This window comes from Polypterus senegalus, chromosome 2, assembly GCF_016835505.1.
Source record: "Polypterus senegalus isolate Bchr_013 chromosome 2, ASM1683550v1, whole genome shotgun sequence".
Classification (NCBI taxonomy): Eukaryota; Metazoa; Chordata; class Cladistia; order Polypteriformes; family Polypteridae; genus Polypterus; species Polypterus senegalus.
In genome coordinates, this window is record NC_053155.1 from 300,817,255 (window position 1) to 300,836,184 (window position 18,930).

The following is an 18,930-nucleotide window of genomic DNA, read 5'->3' on the forward strand; positions in this document are numbered from 1 at the left end:
GCAGCGAGTTTCAAAAACAAGAGCGAGGCAAGGCGAGGCGGGTAGGGCAGTTGTGAGTGCATACGCATTGGCTGACACATCGTACAAAACTGCACGAAAATGAGCGTTTCACTTAGTAACGGTGTTTTCAAGTCGGTGAAAAGATCGGACGAGGCTTTTAGAGGTAAGTCGTGTGCTTTTTCAGCTTATTTCAATGGGAAAAGAGCAACGCTGTACGGTGCTAATGGGCACGGCGTTTGTTGTCATCCTTCTGGCATTCCTGTCTGCAGTTGAAACATAACGATGTCATTTAGTTAATGTAATCCTAAAATTTTCTTTGTTATGTAAGCAAATATCAAATGGTAAACCTATTCACATTTTTAGTATTCAGTTTCTTACGTTATATGGTAGATGTCAATATTACTGTACAGACCACTGCCCGCATTAAATTTCTTCATGAATGATTCACGTGAGTATATGAAAAAGGAGCATTTTTATGTGGATCCATTAAATAGAAATCTGACTTTTGTTTTTCAATTTTTAAAGTTTTAAGTAATTTTTATTTGATTTCGAGTTGTAATTTATGTTGGCCACTTTTGACAGTTAACTGTCTGTTACATTTTGTGTGGTTAGAACAACGGCGTAAAAGAATGGAGGAGTTACTTGCCAAAAGAAAGAAGACATTCGAAACAATTCCAAAAAAGGTGGATGCAAGGTAATGAATTTATTTTTATATTCTGTTCTCATATACTCTGGAATATAGGTATATGGAAAATGCATTGCTTAGAGTTTAATGTTTGTTACTGTCTGTATTTTACATTGATATAGCACTCTATGGCAGGGACACCAGCAGAAACCATCAAATGAAAGGGGGAAAAAAGGTTATCGTTAACTAAATTCTTTAGGAAACAGGAAATTTGTGATGCCCTAGGTGCTAACAGCCATGGGTTTATTCCTTTTACCAGTAAATTGCTAGCCATAACTGATGTGGGCTATGACAATGAGGTCATAAATTAAAATTTATGGTTCATAGTGCTTTTAATCAAAAGTCAAAGCATGTGCAAAAAGTACAGTGCAGTTTTAATATAAATAAATCATAAAACTGGTGTATGTAGAGGTTAAAACTCAATCAGTAAACAAATCCAATTAATATGTTAAAATTACAAAACAAAAACGGAGTTGCAATCTGCTTTCTTTCTCTCCAAGTCCACAGTGTGTCTCTTTATAGTGTTTCCCCTGCTCAATGTCCTGGTCTTGTCAGCTGGGCTGAGATGTCGATAAGCGTGGTCAACCATCTTTGACTTTTATCCCCACAACCATCCCCTTTGGTGTTTGTCGGGACCCGTCAAACTTGGTTCTCTTGTCTCAGCCCTGTCCTTTGGTGTGCGTAGGACAACAATGGGAGTATTCTGCTGCTCTCTGTGCACAACAGGAGTGACCCAACCCCTAGAGTGCTGTTCCTTTTGTGGCATCTTGACTGCCTTTCCTTTTCTTGCTTTCTCTCCCTCTCTCTCTCCTCTCAGTCCTGGTTAGTGCAGGTGCACCAAACGACTTACAGGACTTCAGTGACACATTATCGTGCCACCTGCACTTGTGCATGTAATGCTTGATTAGCCAATTCCTCATTAAGTTCTATGTGGCTGCACATCTGTACTTGTGGCCGTTGAGCTGCTTCACTGTTTCTCAAAACCACTGATAGATAGATACTTTATTAATCCCAAGGGTAAATTCATGTGCATATGTATGTATTTATGTACATGTGTATATATAAATGGGAGTAAAGCTTTACTGTAAATTCAGTTGTAAGGAAACCGAAACTCATCCAACCTTGCAACAATTCAGCAGTTTTCTTTTAACCTGAGAGTAGTGCAAAGATGCATTTTTACACATGGACAGGTTTATACTTTAAAATGCTTATTAACTTTGAAGCACCAAGTAGTAGCTTTACTGGTGATTTGACTCTGACTGCCAGTCTTTGAGCATTGCACTCGGCAGATTTAAATTCTATCACTGATGTCAGAGATAGCAGACTTTTCAGATTGAATCTAGGTTTAGTTAGCCTTTAGCCACTCCACCTTTGTTCGAACTGTAAATACTGATAAAATACCACAAATTGACTTTAACCTTTACTAAATGTGTACTAGGTTTTGACTACATCTGACCTTGTTGAGTTCAAACACCAGTAGTATTCAGTTTAGTAAAGTGGCCCTTTTGCAATTGAGCTTCTTATAGATAATTAAAACAAACAATTTTTGGTAAGGATTTACCAGACCGGGGTTAGAATTACAGTCTGTATTTTAAGGAACCTGGATCTGTAATTTATGATGTCACCTGTTTCATCATGTGGTGAAATTACAGTACTGTAGCTATTATAAATAATAAGACTTTCACAATGTGAGGTTGTATTAGTTTTCAGGTTATATTTGTGCATTGTGTTGTTTTAGGTATAAAGAAAATCTCCATAAAGATCCTATAGACCATAAAACAAATATGGTAAGTTCCATCTTATTCATTTTTTTTTTTTTTTAACTGATACATTATTTCATATAAGTAAATCCCAATGAATTTAAAGTATATTATACACATAGGGGTAATGGAAACTTTTTGTTCCTGGCTTCATTAGTATGATAATGACATTTCCTTAACAATATGCATCTTAATTATTAAATTAAATCCTTAAATGTTCAATTCACTATACTATGTTCTGCAGTGTATATTTCATCTGTCCTTTTTTCTGAGTAAAGCCTTGCAATACTATTCATTTTCAACACAACTCAACAGACTCTCCATCTTAATGCAAGTCCAATGTTCACTAGAATGCCTAAAAACCATGTCTTTAGAATGGGAAGGAACAGATATGAACATGCACGCATCATTAGACAAATCAGATTTTGATTTACGGTTTATTTTTGTATGTGATTATTGAGCTTCTGTAAAAAAACTTAATGTCCCCCTTTGGGACAAATAAAGGTCTGTCTACTGTATCTATCTGAGGAGGGCACTCAAACAGTACCAGTGCTGTTGGGTGGATATTACTTGCTGTCACGTCACACAGTACTGCACACCCACTGCCCCCCCCTTTTTTTTTGTCTCTCCTCCCCATCACACCCCACACCCCCTTTAGTGCATAACAAACTTTTGCGTGGTTTTAATGTAAATGGTTGTAGTGATAAAGCTAAAGTCTCCTGAATTTTATATTGCCCATCTTTAATTTTGGATTTGTATAGACAAAATCTATTAAAGATAACCTAAAAGTCTATCAAAAAGTAAAAGGATAATTGTTGGGTAAAGAAAAACTATATGAAATGGTGAAGCATTGAATGGTTTATTTAAATACCCTTTTCTTTACAATAGGTCACTCTGAGTCAGTAAAACAAAAGCTGTAAGTTGTACAGTATATTCAACATTAAGGTTTTATTCTGAAAAAGGATCATATGAAAGCACAGCACCAAAAAAAGTTTAAGTGTAATTTCTTCATCGTGACAAAATTCATGATATACTTTGCTATTTCAGGACTGGGGAGCAGTGGGCTGATCCACTTGGTGGATTTCTATCTAGAGCATATTATTTTTAGACTGTTTAAACTCGTCCATGGACTTTCTTGGGTTCTTCGTACGTAGACTGTTTCTGTTTAAATTGCTGTTTGCTGATGTTACTAGGCATATTTATGACAGCCTAGGAGTATAGATTTAGTTGAAAGTGATATTTATCCCTTTCAACTCATAATATAGAACATTCCAAATCCCTCTAGGAACAGCGCTTAGGCTGATATATCATTTATGGTGTGTTGCTCTGCTAAGATATCAGCTGTCTGTGGCTGCTCTTCATAAACTTGTATGTGGTTTTATTTTCCTTAAAAGAAAAAATAAATCTATATATATTTTCAGTGTTTCTATTTCAAGTTGACAGATGTAGTAATTTAATCAAATAATCCTTTTTCTCTTAAAAATTAAGACCATCTTTTAAGCTGGATTCCCATAACTGAGGCATATTTGTCTTTTGAGTCAATTTAATATATGCATATATTAGGATGAAATGGCAGTCTTCAAAGACAATATTATTAAACTGGTTCTCCTCAATCCACCTTTCTTTAGGTTTGTATTAGCAATTCTGTTTAAATCATTCTCAAGAATTTACTCCATTTAGTTGGTGTTTTTTTCCTCAGTTGGTATATAGTACTTTTTCAATAATGTAAACCAAAATATTGAAACATTGTGGTTTTGAATGCTTCATTTATTTGTGCTGCTACACAGTGAAAACATTTGCAATTAACAAAATTGACTTGCTGTTTTTTTTATATCTTCTTCTATAGTTTAATACTATTTCAAGAAAAACATTCTACACGCTTCAAGCTACTTGGAATCATGGAATAAGTGATTATGTTATAAATTAAATATTTTGATTTACACGTTTTCTGTTTCACTTTCACTAAAGCTTAATTTAAGACCAATATCTTGGCTCCAAATCATATCCATGTATTATGTCTCTGTGGATAGACTTGCTGTGCTCTATTGCACCTTATGATTAGTGGATATAGTGTGTTTTAAGTATGTAAATGTTGTACAGTTTAGCAATTTGATGAATTTTAGTTATGGATTATGGATGTGCTCTTTAAATTGGAAAAAGACTAAATTTTATGATTGTTTATAAACCGTTAATCTAGTAATAGATATTATGTAATTTTTTTTTTTTCCTCTCTCCCCCTTTCCTTCAAAGGTCAATAAAGAAAATAAAAAGCCAGAAGCTACAAAAAAGAAAGCCCTTATGATGGAAAATCCACAAGATCAGCATTTTGATAATGGAAGCTGCAGGAACAGTGGTGACAAGGCAAATATTGTCCTTTCCAAGGCTGAGAAGAAAGAACAAGGAGACGCAAAAGAAACTGAAAAAACAACGGATCTTGAAGTAAGACGACCTACAACCTTGACCCAGTCCTTCCTCGTTCAAAGAAATAGCCAACAGAAACAACTAATTGCTGAAAAAGCTTTAAATGCTGTGCAGTCTGATCCAAATGCTTCCAAGTTTATTCTTGGTTCCTACCGAGGCAAAATCGTTCAATCTAAGATAAGTACTTTTCGGGCACCCAAAACCAGTAATGAAAGAAACGTGAAATCTGAGGTTCCAGTTACTGGAAGGCCAGAGGCTGTAAAAGCACCCTTGGTAAAAAGCAAGGCTAATGTCAATAAACCAGACTTAAATAAAAAGAAGGTCACAACCACTAGGTCAAAAGAGATGGAACCACAAATGACAAATTTTGGGACAAAGCGTTCTGCTGAAAATGGCACAGTAGGCAGTCGTCCTATGCCCTTGGCCAAAGGGAATGAAAGGCCAGCTGTTCGACCAAAGGTTGGGACAAAAGTGAAGGCACTTCCAACAAAAGACACAAAAAACATTGGTGAACCTCCAAAGTCACAAGAAACCGGTGGTAATATCAAGAGTCGGTATGCTATTAGAAATGAGACTGCAGAAGAACGAAGGTATGTTCTGTATTTCAGTACAGAAAAAAAATCCTGTAAGATCTGGACTAATCTTTTTTTTTTTTTCCTTTAAATTATTCAACACATGCTTTACTTTCCTGCTTGGTAGCTGGCTAGGGCTGCAACTAACAATTTTATATTTATTTATTTATTTTATTTATTTTTTTATTTTGAAAGCATTTTATTGAATTTATTAGAAGCGAATAACATTCCATACAAGCAAGTCAAATTTTGCAAAACTAAGTTCACATCAGATCAACCCCCCACCCATGAGAGAGTTAGGCCAACAGAGCAAGAATTTAATAGTAGGTAAAATAAATACATAAAAAAAATTAGAATAAATAAGGGAAGAGAATTCACTTCCTCAATTTAAATGCTTATTCTAAAATGTTTTTGATTTGATCCTGCCAGATTTTATAAAAAGTTTTGCACAGTTCCTCTAAGTGAGAATTGTTTTTTCTAATTTCAAATAGTATATAATATCAGTTGGTGGCAGAGGTGAGTTAGAATTCTTCCAGTTGATCAAGATAAGTATAGCAGTAAGCAAAAGGCAATTGGCTTGTCCGTCTTCACTTTAAGCTCATCTGGAAGTACACCGAAAACCACTATTAATGGATTAGGAGGAATTGTGACTCCAAGGCTGTCTGAAAGGCATTTAAGGATTTTTGGTCCAAAACGATGTTAATTTGGTGCACATCCAAAACATATGGCCCAGTGAGGCTGGAACTTGATTGCAACATTTGCAGGTTGGATCTTGCCCTAGACACATTCTTGACAATTTTAAATGAGACAGATGCACTCGATTATTTATTAAGTTAAATAATTGTATGCTTTGCACATATGGAGTTCAAGTTAATTCTGAGAATTGCTACCTTCCACTCCTTTTCTGAAATGTTGAGAGAGAGAGAGAGATCCTTTCCAACTGTACTCTGGGATCTTTGAATGGAAGGGACTGTAAAAAATTTTTGTATATTACAGAAATGCTGTCTGAATCTGTTAGACTGATCAGTAATTTTTTTTCGGAATAGAGAGAGGTGCGAGGTGAGGAAAATTGGGCAGGTTTTGTTTAGCAAAATTTCTGATTTGGAGATAGTAAAAGAAAACTAAAAATTATTTTGATGATTGATCGACAGAATCCTCAGATTAATCAATCAACAACATTTATTTATATATAGCACATTTTCATACAGATAATGTAGCTCAAAGTGCTTTACATAATGAAGAAATAAAAGACAAAGTAAGAATTAGAATAAGACAACACTAATTAACATAAAATAAGAGTGTGGTCCGATGGCCAGAGAGGACAGAAAAAACAAAAATCTCTAGACGGCTGGAGAGAAAAAAAATAATCTGCAGGGGTTCCAGGCTACAAGACCGCCCAGCCCCCTCTGGGCATTCTACCTTATCGACTGGTTCATTCATTTGTGATTAAATGGAACAGTTCTGTGATAAATTTTCAGAAATGTGTATTTTTTTTTTTATTTAAATTGCTTAGATTCTTTAAATAAAATCTAGGATTTTATATAATCATACATTGAAAATAAATAAGAGTAAAACACTTGGTATCACTTGTGGCTCTGGTTGTGCAATTTAAACACACACTAGGGCTGGATATCCGCACTGATGTCCCAGTTCAATTCAAATTTAAAATACCCCCATTCAAAATTTATTTTTATCTTGACTGAATTTGTGTGCCTTTATATGTAGCTTTTATTTATTTATTTATTTTTTAAAGAAATGACTAAAGTACATGAAGTAATTGAGCAGGATAGAGATTCACAAAATCGATCTTGAGACTTTAAGAATTGATTATAGAATCGTTTAAACAAAAAATAACAATCAGAAAATTTTGGATTTTTATCCAGGCTTAACAAAAACGCACAATTTACTTTAAACAGAACAGTTTTCAATAAATTAACTAAACTCAGAATTTGGCTTATGTATTTGGAATCACATAAACCAACACTTAAAAATAAAACGTAACTTAAATTGTGTTTTTTTTCTCCACCAGTCTCTGTGAAAGAGTTTACTTTCAAAGCATCACCACAATATTCCAACATAGTAGAATCTCTTGCAGCATCATGATTTTATTATGTCAGTCAGTCATTATCCAACCTGCTCTATCCTAACACAGGGTCATGGAGGTCTGCTGGAGTCAATCCCAGCCAGCACAAGGCAGGAACAAATCCCCACAGGGCACACACACACACCAAGCATACAGTAGGGACAATTTAGGATCAGCAGTGCACCTAACCTGCATGTCTTTGGACTGTGGGAGGAAACACAGGCAGACACGGGGAGAACATGCAAATTTCACGTCACTGTGCCACCCATGATTTTTAATTTTTTTTCAAGTCTGCAGTATTGTTTGAAATTAGTATGTCATATGTTGGGGACATGTCCAGGCTTTTAACTTTTGCAGCAAAACAAATGGTCTCTTTGCTAAGTAATATGCTTACTTAAACCTTTCACTACTACATATTGTTTGGCACGCATGCTTGCCGACAATGATCCTGTCACACAAATGTGTTTTACTGGCCCACATCATGCTTTCTGCAGCAGTACTTGCACATTTTCATGTCTTCCTCCAGTTTGTATAAAAGTCTGGAACTTTAGTCTTTCTGGTGTGCTACTGTCTTTTGACTCTGAATGAACGATGCGCCTTTCGGTTGTGGTTGATGTTTTGTGAGATTCACCGCCACATTCTAATGGAGTTTTTTAATATCATTTGAGACTAAAAACAAAAAAGCCTTCTGCTTGGACAGGGACTTTACGTTTCATCGCAATCATTTTTACAAACACAGACTCTAAAGTAACACGTGAAGATCATGTCTTCAAAAAAAAAAAAAAACCTAGTGGCTAATTGTTTCCTTTTAGGGGGCAATATAGCTCCCTAATTGGAATAAGTTCTTTTATATTTGCGCCGTTTTAAGTAACCGAAAAAATATAGAGAGATGATATTAAAAGGCGATATCCCTCCCATAGTGATACAGCGGTAAAAATCACATAAGAGAAAATAACTTTTGCTTTCTTTACTGACGATTTATGCGGCATTACGGACAGGAAGCCATAATAACAAGACATTACCAAGGTGGGATCTTGGTCTATACAGTCTGTCATTTTTTTCGTCACTGTGCTAGAAGGGTTTTCGGGACGAATGACTAGATCACCCATCCGTCCGTCCATTGGCTTCGAAGCGTTTGGCTGCACTCCAAGTATTTATACTGTCTTCTCCACGTGTAGGCACTTATTTGGTTTCCAAACAAGTAAAGGATTCAATTTCATCTCTAACAGAGGACAAAATAGCATACACCTGTCTTTAGGTTGGCTACGCATTTCTCAAGCTGTCTCCGTCCATCTTGTCCCTTGCCTGGCTAAGCACTTCTAAATGCTGAGAGCCTTTTTTGTCCTGGCCTGTACATGTGAATGGATTTACAAAATAATTTCTTGCACAGTGACATTAAACTTGCATTCTTGTTACACTAATGATACATTTTTTAGTTGCCTATCATGAAATTATGTTGCATATGCTAGTGTTTTTATTTGTGTTGTAGAGGGCGGGACGATTTCTTGTTTTGGCTGCTCCCGTTAGGGGTTGCCACAGCTGATAATCTTTTTCCATCTCTTCCTGTCCTCTGTATTTTGCTCTGGTACACCCATCACCAGCATTTCCTCTCTCGCCACATCCATAAACCTTCTGTTAGGCTTATGATTCGAATTATTCCTCACTTCAAAGCGAAAGTTATGTCATTATGCCTAGCAAACATCTCCTTCATTGTATGTATCACATAACACTGAAGTAATGTTCAATTTACTGGGATGACATTGAGTCTTCCTCCTCGGCAGAGTCTGTAACGGCTGGTGTGCAAAGGGATATGTTTGCTGTTTCAGGTTTTTTTTTTTTTTTTCCCCTTTGAGATTATGTTGCATTTGAGTACTCTATGCCTGTAAATTACAAATAAAAATATTTCTAACTGTGGCTTTTCCTTACATGGGAGGTAAGCGTGTGTGTAAAGTTAAAAACTGATATACTCTGTGTTTGTGTTTTAAAAGGGTCTTTTCTAGTTTAATAAACTTTTTATCCAAGACCACTCTTTAAATTACTCTTTTTCACAAGTTGATATGAAGCTGATGGGCTGAAAATCAAAAAAGTAGAATCCGCAACTGCTTAACAAGCAGCAGCCCCCTTGGCATCTGCTGTGCTGCTGCATCCTTGGCATGGGAAGAGAGAGCCAGCACAGTGAAGGCAAGAATGGATGACGAGAAAGGCATACTAGTAGCAAAGAGAAGAACACAAGCTGCTCCTTCGACATTGTTCCCAATTTTGTATAAACGTCTACACATTTCTTTATACAAAATGTCTTCCAAATTTCTTAGATTTTCACATCACTAATAAGAATGTGTCCTCCGTGTGTGCAGCACAAACCTGTAGCTGCTGTCACAGACAAATTGGGGACTCCTTACAGCTACACAATAGCCTTAAGCCCTCCTGAAGTCTCGGGTGACTAACTTGTTTTGTTTATTATTCACCCACCTTAGCCTTCTAGGGTTTGTGAACTTGCAAAATTAAATGTAAATTGAAACTGAACATGCAATTATCATTTTTAACCTAACAACTTTTAAATAATTTCAAAGGTCCAAATGCACGTGTCAATAATTTTGCTATGGCTAGTATCTGTATTTTGGTTTTCTATGTAGCTTGCCCTTTTATGAATAGTTCTTTAGTCTCTGTTTAGTGATGTCAAAGAAAGGAAAATTTTAATGCATTTTATATATGCAAAGAAAACACCACCATCAATTTCTCTCAGACATTTATTCCAAGCTTGCCCGAAAGAAGGAGAATTTTACACGGAAAGCTACATTTTAATATGTTAAAGCATAAACTTTTATATTAAGAAATAGCCATTCACAATCTTTTAATCTCAACTCCAGCAGAGTTATCGTTCACTGCTCCAATACTTCTGGAGATTTCTTAAGTTACTTGATATATCAAGTATGTAGTCCTATCATTCTAGCCATATTAATGCTAAAAGAAAACATTTAGCTTGGAATTTTAAAAAATTATTTTTGTATACTTTTAAATGTAGTAAATATTCAGTATGCACTGATCTGACGATCTACGTCTAAGCTGTTTAAGACAATGCTTGGGTTGGTTGTTCAGTAAGGGCTAACTAAATGCAACATAAACATATTTTAGTTTCTATGCTTTTTGCCTGTTTTTTAGTAGTGATTAATCTTTTTAATTTTGTACTGTTAGAACTTCTATACCAAAATCAGTGATGTTTTATAATTTTGCATTTGCTTTCTCCCAAATAGAGCAAAACTTGCTGAATGGCTAGCATCTAAAGGAAAAACGCTAAAAAGACCCTCCATGGCAGGACCTGTGCCCTCCACCATTAAAAAGAACCCCAAAGACGTACCTCCTGCAACACCTTTGAATGATCATGTTGAAGAAGAACCAGAACACAGTTCTGATGAAAATAAGACAGAAGAGGTAATAAGATCGGATTACTGTGCAAAAATATTTACCTAAACAAATGAGGATTTGTTTATAATGTGAAAGGTCTTTGGTGGCTTTGCATGTTTAAAATCCGTTTTGTTTTTTTTTATTGTAGCACATTGATGAACTTTGTTCTGTATTATCAAACATGTTGCCACCTTCTAAATCTGAAGATGGTAAGTACCGAGCACCTGATATTTATCTATGTTGGCATTGACAATTAATGTTTCTTTAATGAAAAATGTAGAATGTAGGTTCAGTGTCTGAGAAGGATGTGGCTGACGGCTATTGTTTTTCATTCACTTCAACCTCGATTTTAAAAGGTAAGATTGAAGGGACATCTTTTATATAAGCAGGTTGTTGCACACTGCTAACCCCCTACTGCTAATGTACATGCTTTGCGCCGAGAGTGTGTTTTATGCAAACATAATAGGGAGCAGAACTGATTGATAGGCCAGGTCAACACCACTACTAACCAATAGGGTGTACAAACAAGTAAAAGTGGGGAAGGTGTCCTGGACAAGAAAAAGAGGTGCAGTCAAATCTAGTGTGTACAGTGAGGTGTTAAATGGAAGGAGGAGGTTTGGTGAAGCTCAATGAATGTGTGCACCCTATAAAGGTTCAGAGATGGTGCCAAGCACTGTGGCTGTTAACTGTAGGTATTGCTTTGCTTGAAGCAAAAAAAAAAAAGAGAGAGAGAATGGAGAGGTAGAAACGGAATTGGAATCTTTAGATCCAAGACATGCCTGGACATTCACTTTCCATTTAAACTTTTATGGATTCTCCTATGAGCTACTACATTTTAATATACATTTGCATCTGCAAACTTCGAAAGAGGACACCCACTCCTTCAAGATCTTTTACATTTACATGCATGTCTGCCTACTTTGAAGAATATACCTCTCCCATTCTCTCCCTTGATATTTTGGGGCGTTTTAGTTTTTCGGTTTACCCCCTAAATATTGGTATTTTTAACTGTCCTTTCTTAGTAGAGGCCTACTTGTCTTAGAAGTACTATCCTGCCAATTTTCAGCTTTTTTACTCAATGTGAAGTAGTTTTTTTGGGGGAGTGAGTGAGCGAGCCAGTCACATTTCATTTTCTTTTTCATTTGTATGTGTGGGTCTATGTCGCGGAACAGTGGACCAGCTCTAAACCCTTACCAGAGTCCTGGAGGGTGCATGGGAGTTTGTCCAACCCGTCTACATGTGTTTTGTGGACTTGGAAATTGTGTTCGACCATGTCCCTTGGAGAATCCTGTGGGGATACTCCAGGAGTATGGGGTACCGGACCCCCTGATAAGGGCTTTTCGGTCCCTGTACAACCAGTGTCTGAGCTTGGTCCGCATTGCCGGCGGACCCACTTCCAGTGAGAGTTGGACTCCGCCAGGGCTGCCCTTTGTCACCGATTCTGTTCATAACTTTTATGGACAGAATTTTTAGGCACAGCCAGGGTGTTGAGGGGGTTCGGTTTGGTGGACTCAGGATTGGGTCACTGCTTTTTGCAGATGATATTGTCCTGTTTGCTTCATCAGGCCGTGATCTTCAGCTCTCTCTGGATCGGTTCACAGCTGAGTGTAAAGCGTCTGGGATGGGAATCGGCACCTCCAAACCCGAGACCATGGTCCTCAGCCGGAAAAGGGTGAAGTGCCCTCTCGGGGTCGGGAGCGAGGTCCTGCCCCAAGTGGAGAAGTTCAAGTATCTCGGGGTCTTGTTCACAAGTGAGGGAAGAAAGGAGCATGAGATTGACCGGCAGATCGGTGTTGGGCTCTTCATCGGACTGTCGTGGTGAAAAAGGAGCTGAGCCGTAAGGCAAAGCTCTCAATTTACCAGTCGATCTACATTCCTACCCTCACCTATGGTCAAGAGCTATCGGTAGTGACCGAAAGAACAAGATTGTAAATACACGCAGCTGAAATGAGTTTCCTCTGCAGGGTGTCTGGACTTTCCCTTAAAGATAAAGCGAGAAGCTCAGTCATCCCTTTGGGCTCAGAGTAAAGCCGCTGCTCCTCCGCATTGAGAGGAGCCGGATGAGGTGGTTTGGGCATCTGATCAGGATGCCTCCTGGACGCCTCCCTGGTGAGGTGTTCCGGGCATGTCCAACTGGGAGGAGGCCCTGGGGAAGACTATGTCTCCCGGTTGGCCTGGGAATGCCTTGGGATTCTCCCAGAAGAGCTAGAAGAAATGGCCGGGGAGAGGGAAGTCTGGGCCTCTCTTCTCATGCTGCTGCCCCCGCGACCCGACCTCGGATAAGCGGAAGAAGATGGATGGATGGAAGTCTCATTTAGCTTTAAATCCAAAACATAACTGCAAAAATTGAAGGGGTCTCAATACTTAATGATTGCAGTAAAGATTTTACTAGGAGATAATTGTTTTACATTGTGCTTTTAATGACTTAATTTGCATGTTTATTTTGCACGCAAGTTGTGGTAAAATACCGTTTTATTCCTCTTCATTTCTTCCAGTCCTAGAAGTACAACCTGAAATCATGAGGCCTGACTTTGAATTGGCACAACCACTTTCAAATAAAACCGAGGAACAATTGGTTCAAGCTGATAACTGTGATGTGATAAAGGAAGAAGAAGAGGAGGATGATTTTGAAAATAAAAGTGAGTTTGAAACGCCTGGTAAAATGGAAGAGAACATAACAGAGGAGGGTTCGTTGATCAAGTTTAATGTGAAGACTACTCCTTATTTACAAAGGTCAGTCAAACATATATTTCTTGTGTCTGGTGCAACCACGATTCACGTTACTTCAGGTATAACTTGATGATTGGTTTTTTTTTTTGTCTTTTTTTTTTTTTTCTTTGCAGTATGAAGCAAATGATGAACATAGACGGCAACAAAGGTGCTATTAAAGATCTGAAGTTTTTAACTCCTGTTCGGCGCTCCCAGCGAATTATGCGCATGTCTAATCAGTTGCCTGAGATGCTAATGGATCATGATCCCTGCATTGCATCACTACCGGAACTGGTCAGCTTAGGTGGTGATGCCAATGCGTTTATTCTCAGACAAAATACACACCTTCAAGAAGCTGCAGGTCTACAAGAAAGTGTTTAAAAGTAGTTAACAGCACATGTTCACTTTTTGTGTTTAAACTATGCAATGCTGTATAATATTTAAACGTCTAGTTCACAGTGCTTATGCTAACACTTTTTTTTTAATTTGTACATTAGAATACACTGTGTGCAAATTAGTTGAATAGTACTTTTCAGGTCTTATGTATGTCTAACCATAATGTGAGCAATTCTACATCATTTTAATCACATTTGACAATCATCCTTGCGGGAAGTCTATGAAAGTAAACACTATAGCTGTATAATGTACAAAAAGCATCTTTGGTGTATTCAAATACATAACTTTAGTTTAGAGTGACAACTCACATTTTTATCAAAGACATCTTTTAACCAGGAATTTAAAAAAAAAAAAACACACTAATTGTATCAGGAAAAATAATGGGTTTAATATATTTGCATAAGATTCTAACTATACTATTGTTTAAGGAAATAAAATGTAAACCATGACAAACAGCAAATATGCATAAGATGGCAAATTATGTGTAATGTGGGAATATGTTGCAGAGATGGCACATGTTAGTTGTAGCTGTTCTATGTTTGAATTAAAAATCTGTGCCGTTATAATTCATTCTTACGGTCACCACTACTTGTATATGACAAGCACAGAATTTTAATCTATAGTTTGTATCTAATTTATTTGGTCCTAAAATTCCAAAAAATTAGTCCTAATTTTTTTTTTTTTTCCTCATTTGTCATTTTGCACATTTACTATTTATATACAGCTATGGTTTTGTAATATATGTACGGTATGAATATTGTTAAGGTACTTTTAGATATTGCCCCATTTATCTAGAATACCCTAAAGGTTTTCTGAATATTGGAGTATGTGTGGAGGCACCTTTTGTTGAATGAGGTATTGTATTAACACCTTGTGATACTACTGTCATGTTTGTGAAGGTAAATACAGTCCGATGAGATTGACTAGGTATGTTCAGGTTCTTACAGAGTACACAGAAAATAGTGATATTGCATTACATGAATTATTTGATTCTTTTCATATTAGCTCGTTTCCATGATGAAAAGCAAAAGTCTTTCAATGAGAACTAAATGTTAATTATCATGTAACAGCATTGAGAAGTAGTATTTCATTTCCAGTATACATTTTATATACTGTGCCTAATGAATGAAAATCTACATTATGTAAGTTATGCAATGTCATCTAAAAAAGAAATCGCAGTAAACGGAATTAAGCACTTCTAATTTTTGGCGTTTCTTCCATTATCACTCTGTGCTTTTGTTCATCACTAACACTAGTATAATTGCTGAAAGCTTCTGTTTAAGAGAAAGGTATGTTAAGATGCTAGGAACATTTTGCTGCTAAATATGCATGCTCTTGGAACTTGCAGGTCTCTCTCGTATATCGAAATTTACCTTCATTAATACAAAATGCTTGCATGTAACATACATATATACCAAACTCCAGTAGCACGTGTGCCTGATATCTCTCTCTCTCTCTCTCTCTCTCTCTCTCTCTCTCATTGGACAGGAACACAGATATACTTGCTAATTAATATCACGACTTCCGTAAAAAAAAAAAAAAAAGCCAAAATAAATCCACAAATGGACAAAGTATCCTGAAAATGACTTGTGGTAGTACTGTATTATAATCTTTATGCAGAAGTGTTGTGTATCTTGGATTCAGTGTGGGAAAAAAAAAATTCATAAAAAAAAAATAAATGGAAATCTTTTAAAATCCACATATGAAGCTTTCAGAGTGGAAAGATATAAAATTATTGGCATTTTTATGTTTGTGAATTAAAGTAAATATTTGGAAACTGTGTCACAATCAGATCAGATATTTAGGAATACAAAATTAGGGGATGGGTTAAATAGAATATTATTGTAATAGGACCTCTTTAATCTGCAGTTAACAAGACTGGCTTAACCTACTTTTAAAATGGAAATGGACTTTTTTTTTAATTTTATTATTATTGTGTGTCGTAGAAGAGCTGTAAATGATCTTTAACACATATATTTTGGTCTCCGCTGGCAGTATGATTTGTGTGACTCTGGTCGCACCTAATTGTTCTCTTGGCTGCTCAGGTGGTTATGTATTTTTGTGTCTGTATTTGACTTAAAATAAGTATGCTTTGGATAGTGTCATTTTAAGCATCTTTGCTAGCTAAATTGCAAAATACCAGAAATGGTCTTTGAAAATGTATGATGTTGTTGATGTACTTAATAGTTGTCATTGGATATCATTTAGTTTTTACTGGCTCATGCTGAAATTGTACTAAGAAAGCATATTTTATTGAGAATATGGTTATCTATCTTGTTGTTAAAATATTTATTACCATGAAAGACAGTCCTGTCCGTCTTTATTTACAGTAAATGAAAAGTCAAAAACTGCATAACCATGATGTCCAAGAGCTCAGTAGTATACTGGAGTTTGGGTGGTGGTGTTTATTCTCCCCCTCACCACTAACACAAATAAAACAGAAGGAAAGCCATGAACTCTGGGCAAATGTTAGAAACATTACACGTATTCATGTCAGTAGGCCTCCAAGACTGGAGAAAAAGCATCTTTATGACAGTGTTTGGCTTAATCACTGCATACAGTCATTGGCAAAGAAACGAGTATAACTTTTGTGAATGTTATATCAACATGTAACACACATTTTTTTTTCTTAGTTCTCTTAGACTTTTAATTTAACTTTACGTATTTTATGCGAGTACAGTACTTGTAGAAACTGAACACTCCATTATCAAAATCTGCATGATAATACAGGATTCTTCCCACCCCTGGCATAAACGACTGCATTTACCTCCGCGGTGTGGCAGATGCTACCATAGATTTCATTTCAGGTCATACATGCAACTTCACACCAATCATTGAGTCACACTGGCAGTTTGCTTTCTCCCTTTTTTTTTATTTCATTGTCATTTTTAAGAAAGTAACACTCAAGAGATTGTGTTGGCAGTAAATTCAATCAGGTGACAAATATATTGTTAAATGAGTTTAGATTTATAGATTTGTCCAAATTCCCCAACCATTGCTTCCTTGTTGATCAGGGATTTTTATTGTTTTTCTTATTTTTCTGCATATAGGAAGTTTATATTGTTTTGTGTGTGTGTGTATATTACACAAACATGCACTATATAGATTAGTGTGTGTGTGTGTGTGTGTGTGTGTGTACATATTTTATATGTAAAATATTGTGAAGGGAAAAAGAAATTCAGCTTTGGATTTTGATCAGATTTATATATTTTTAGGCATCCCTTTACAACATTTGTCTGTAGACCTAGTGATGTACCGTGCAAAGAGAAGTGAAATGAAATGACACCTTTTATTGGCCATCTGTGTATATTGCAATATGAAAGCTTTCATGGCAGCACATGCTCTTTCTTTCGGCAAGGTGAGGGGTCCCGAGCTGCCTCAGACACTTGCATATTGTAATCTACTCAGTTGATTAAAAGGTGTTATTTTTACTTCATGTCTTATTGCAGTCTGTAGACGTAGAGTATTGTTTAGAATGAATGTTAAGCTCATAAATTGCTGTTGATTTTGATCAGCATCAGTCTTTATTAGTAGATTTCCGGGGTTGGGTTGGGAGTTAGAGAGAGAGAGTGAGCTACTGTATATACCATAATATACACCGAGAAAGTAACTGTGGTGTTGTCAAAGTTTTGGCATTTAAGCCTTAATGAATGAAACCTGTTTTGGTACTTTACCTTTTTTTGAGTTATACTTAAGGAATTTAAAATGAGCAAAGAATATCAGGCTAACACAGTAGATAGTTCTGCTGCCTCATGGTTGCCGAGTTCTGACTTTAAATTCAGGCTCTGCCTTTGACAGTGTGGTTTTTTTGCATGTTGTGTCTGTTGGTTTTCTTGTTGTACCAGGTGGCGCCCAGATACTGTCATCTTTTTGCAGAAATGCTGTATTAAGCAGGTTCTTCAAATGCCCCGCTCCTTAATTGGATTAGGTTGAATCAAAAATAATGGAATAAGTATAAAATGTATTAAAATAATAGTTGATACCAATGTAAACGTGTTTGATTTATGAGTAGAACAACTGTGTGTAACAAAGGAAGTAATCTTGTAGTGGCACCATAGGAATGGGAAGAGAGCGTGAGAGAGCAAAAGACAATTGAGGTTTGGAACAACATCAGAACTGGTGTTCAGAAGAGAACTCTTCTTAAAATACAGCCATTTGGAAAATGCCTTTACCCTTATAATATAGAAAAGGCAAAGTTCAGACCAAGGAACCTCTGTGCTCTCTCACCTTCATCCATTAAGGAACTGATTAGCACATGCCCACTACAGGGAAGCATCTGTATTGACCAGGGCAATATGACATTAAATTACACTATCACATGGCAAACATTTGGAAAAAATTACAAACGCCCAAAATAAATGGAAATGATTACAGTTTCTTCCATTCCCTCATTCATGGGATTAGCTGGCTCAAGGATATCAGTGTTTGGTCAAAGTGTAAGCTGCCTTCCATGGTTAACCTTAAGCTACCAGTAAATCGTTTTTTATTCAGAAAAGGAAGGGGGCTTTTTACGCAGGATTCCTTTGCGAATGGTTTCTGCTATTGGTTTTAGCATTGGGTCATAATGTCAGCAAGAGCGCCCTTTTGACAGAACTTTGGGGCAACAGGTAAAATGTGTTCAGGTAATCTTTTGTGATAGAAAAATCAGATTTTTGTCTGAGCCTTGCCCCAAGTTTTAATTGCTAGGTAATTAGTATTAGTAGTCGCATTTTCACGTGTTCAAGGTACATTGAAAGTCTTAAGCTGATGTGACATTGTCAGGACTTCTAGTTCCATTATAGGTGGGACGTGCTGTCAGTGGATGCTGATCTCGTTGCCTGACTGTGTCGATTTACTTGACTGAAAACCACTGAGCATGTCAAGTTTAGGGACTATGTGATGACTTTCCTTCCCAGGCCTGCT

At 36.6% G+C, this 18,930-nt stretch overlaps 1 protein-coding gene across 1 annotated transcript; it reads left to right on the plus strand.

Annotated features, from left to right (window-relative positions):
* si:ch211-266i6.3 (cytoskeleton-associated protein 2) lies at positions 1 to 18,011 on the plus strand. Its single transcript, XM_039745850.1, has 8 exons — positions 1 to 163; positions 613 to 694; positions 2,424 to 2,472; positions 4,696 to 5,456; positions 10,773 to 10,950; positions 11,072 to 11,132; positions 13,419 to 13,656; positions 13,767 to 18,011. The coding sequence occupies exons 1-8, from the start codon at positions 100 to 102 to the stop codon at positions 14,011 to 14,013; spliced, it is 1,680 nt and encodes a 559-aa protein (XP_039601784.1). The 5' UTR covers positions 1 to 99; the 3' UTR covers positions 14,014 to 18,011.
* The last annotated feature ends 919 nt before the right edge of the window (positions 18,012 to 18,930 follow it).

Excerpts from the sequence above, each read along its gene's own strand:
- si:ch211-266i6.3 (XM_039745850.1), top strand. The coding sequence starts at position 100 with ATGAGCGTTTCACTTAGTAACGGTGTTTTCAAGTCGGTGAAAAGATCG. Across the intron at positions 695-2,423 it reads CCAAAAAAGGTGGATGCAAG|GTATAAAGAAAATCTCCATA; the intron begins GTAATGAATTTA and ends GTGTTGTTTTAG. Across the intron at positions 13,657-13,766 it reads ACTACTCCTTATTTACAAAG|TATGAAGCAAATGATGAACA; the intron begins GTCAGTCAAACA and ends TTTTCTTTGCAG.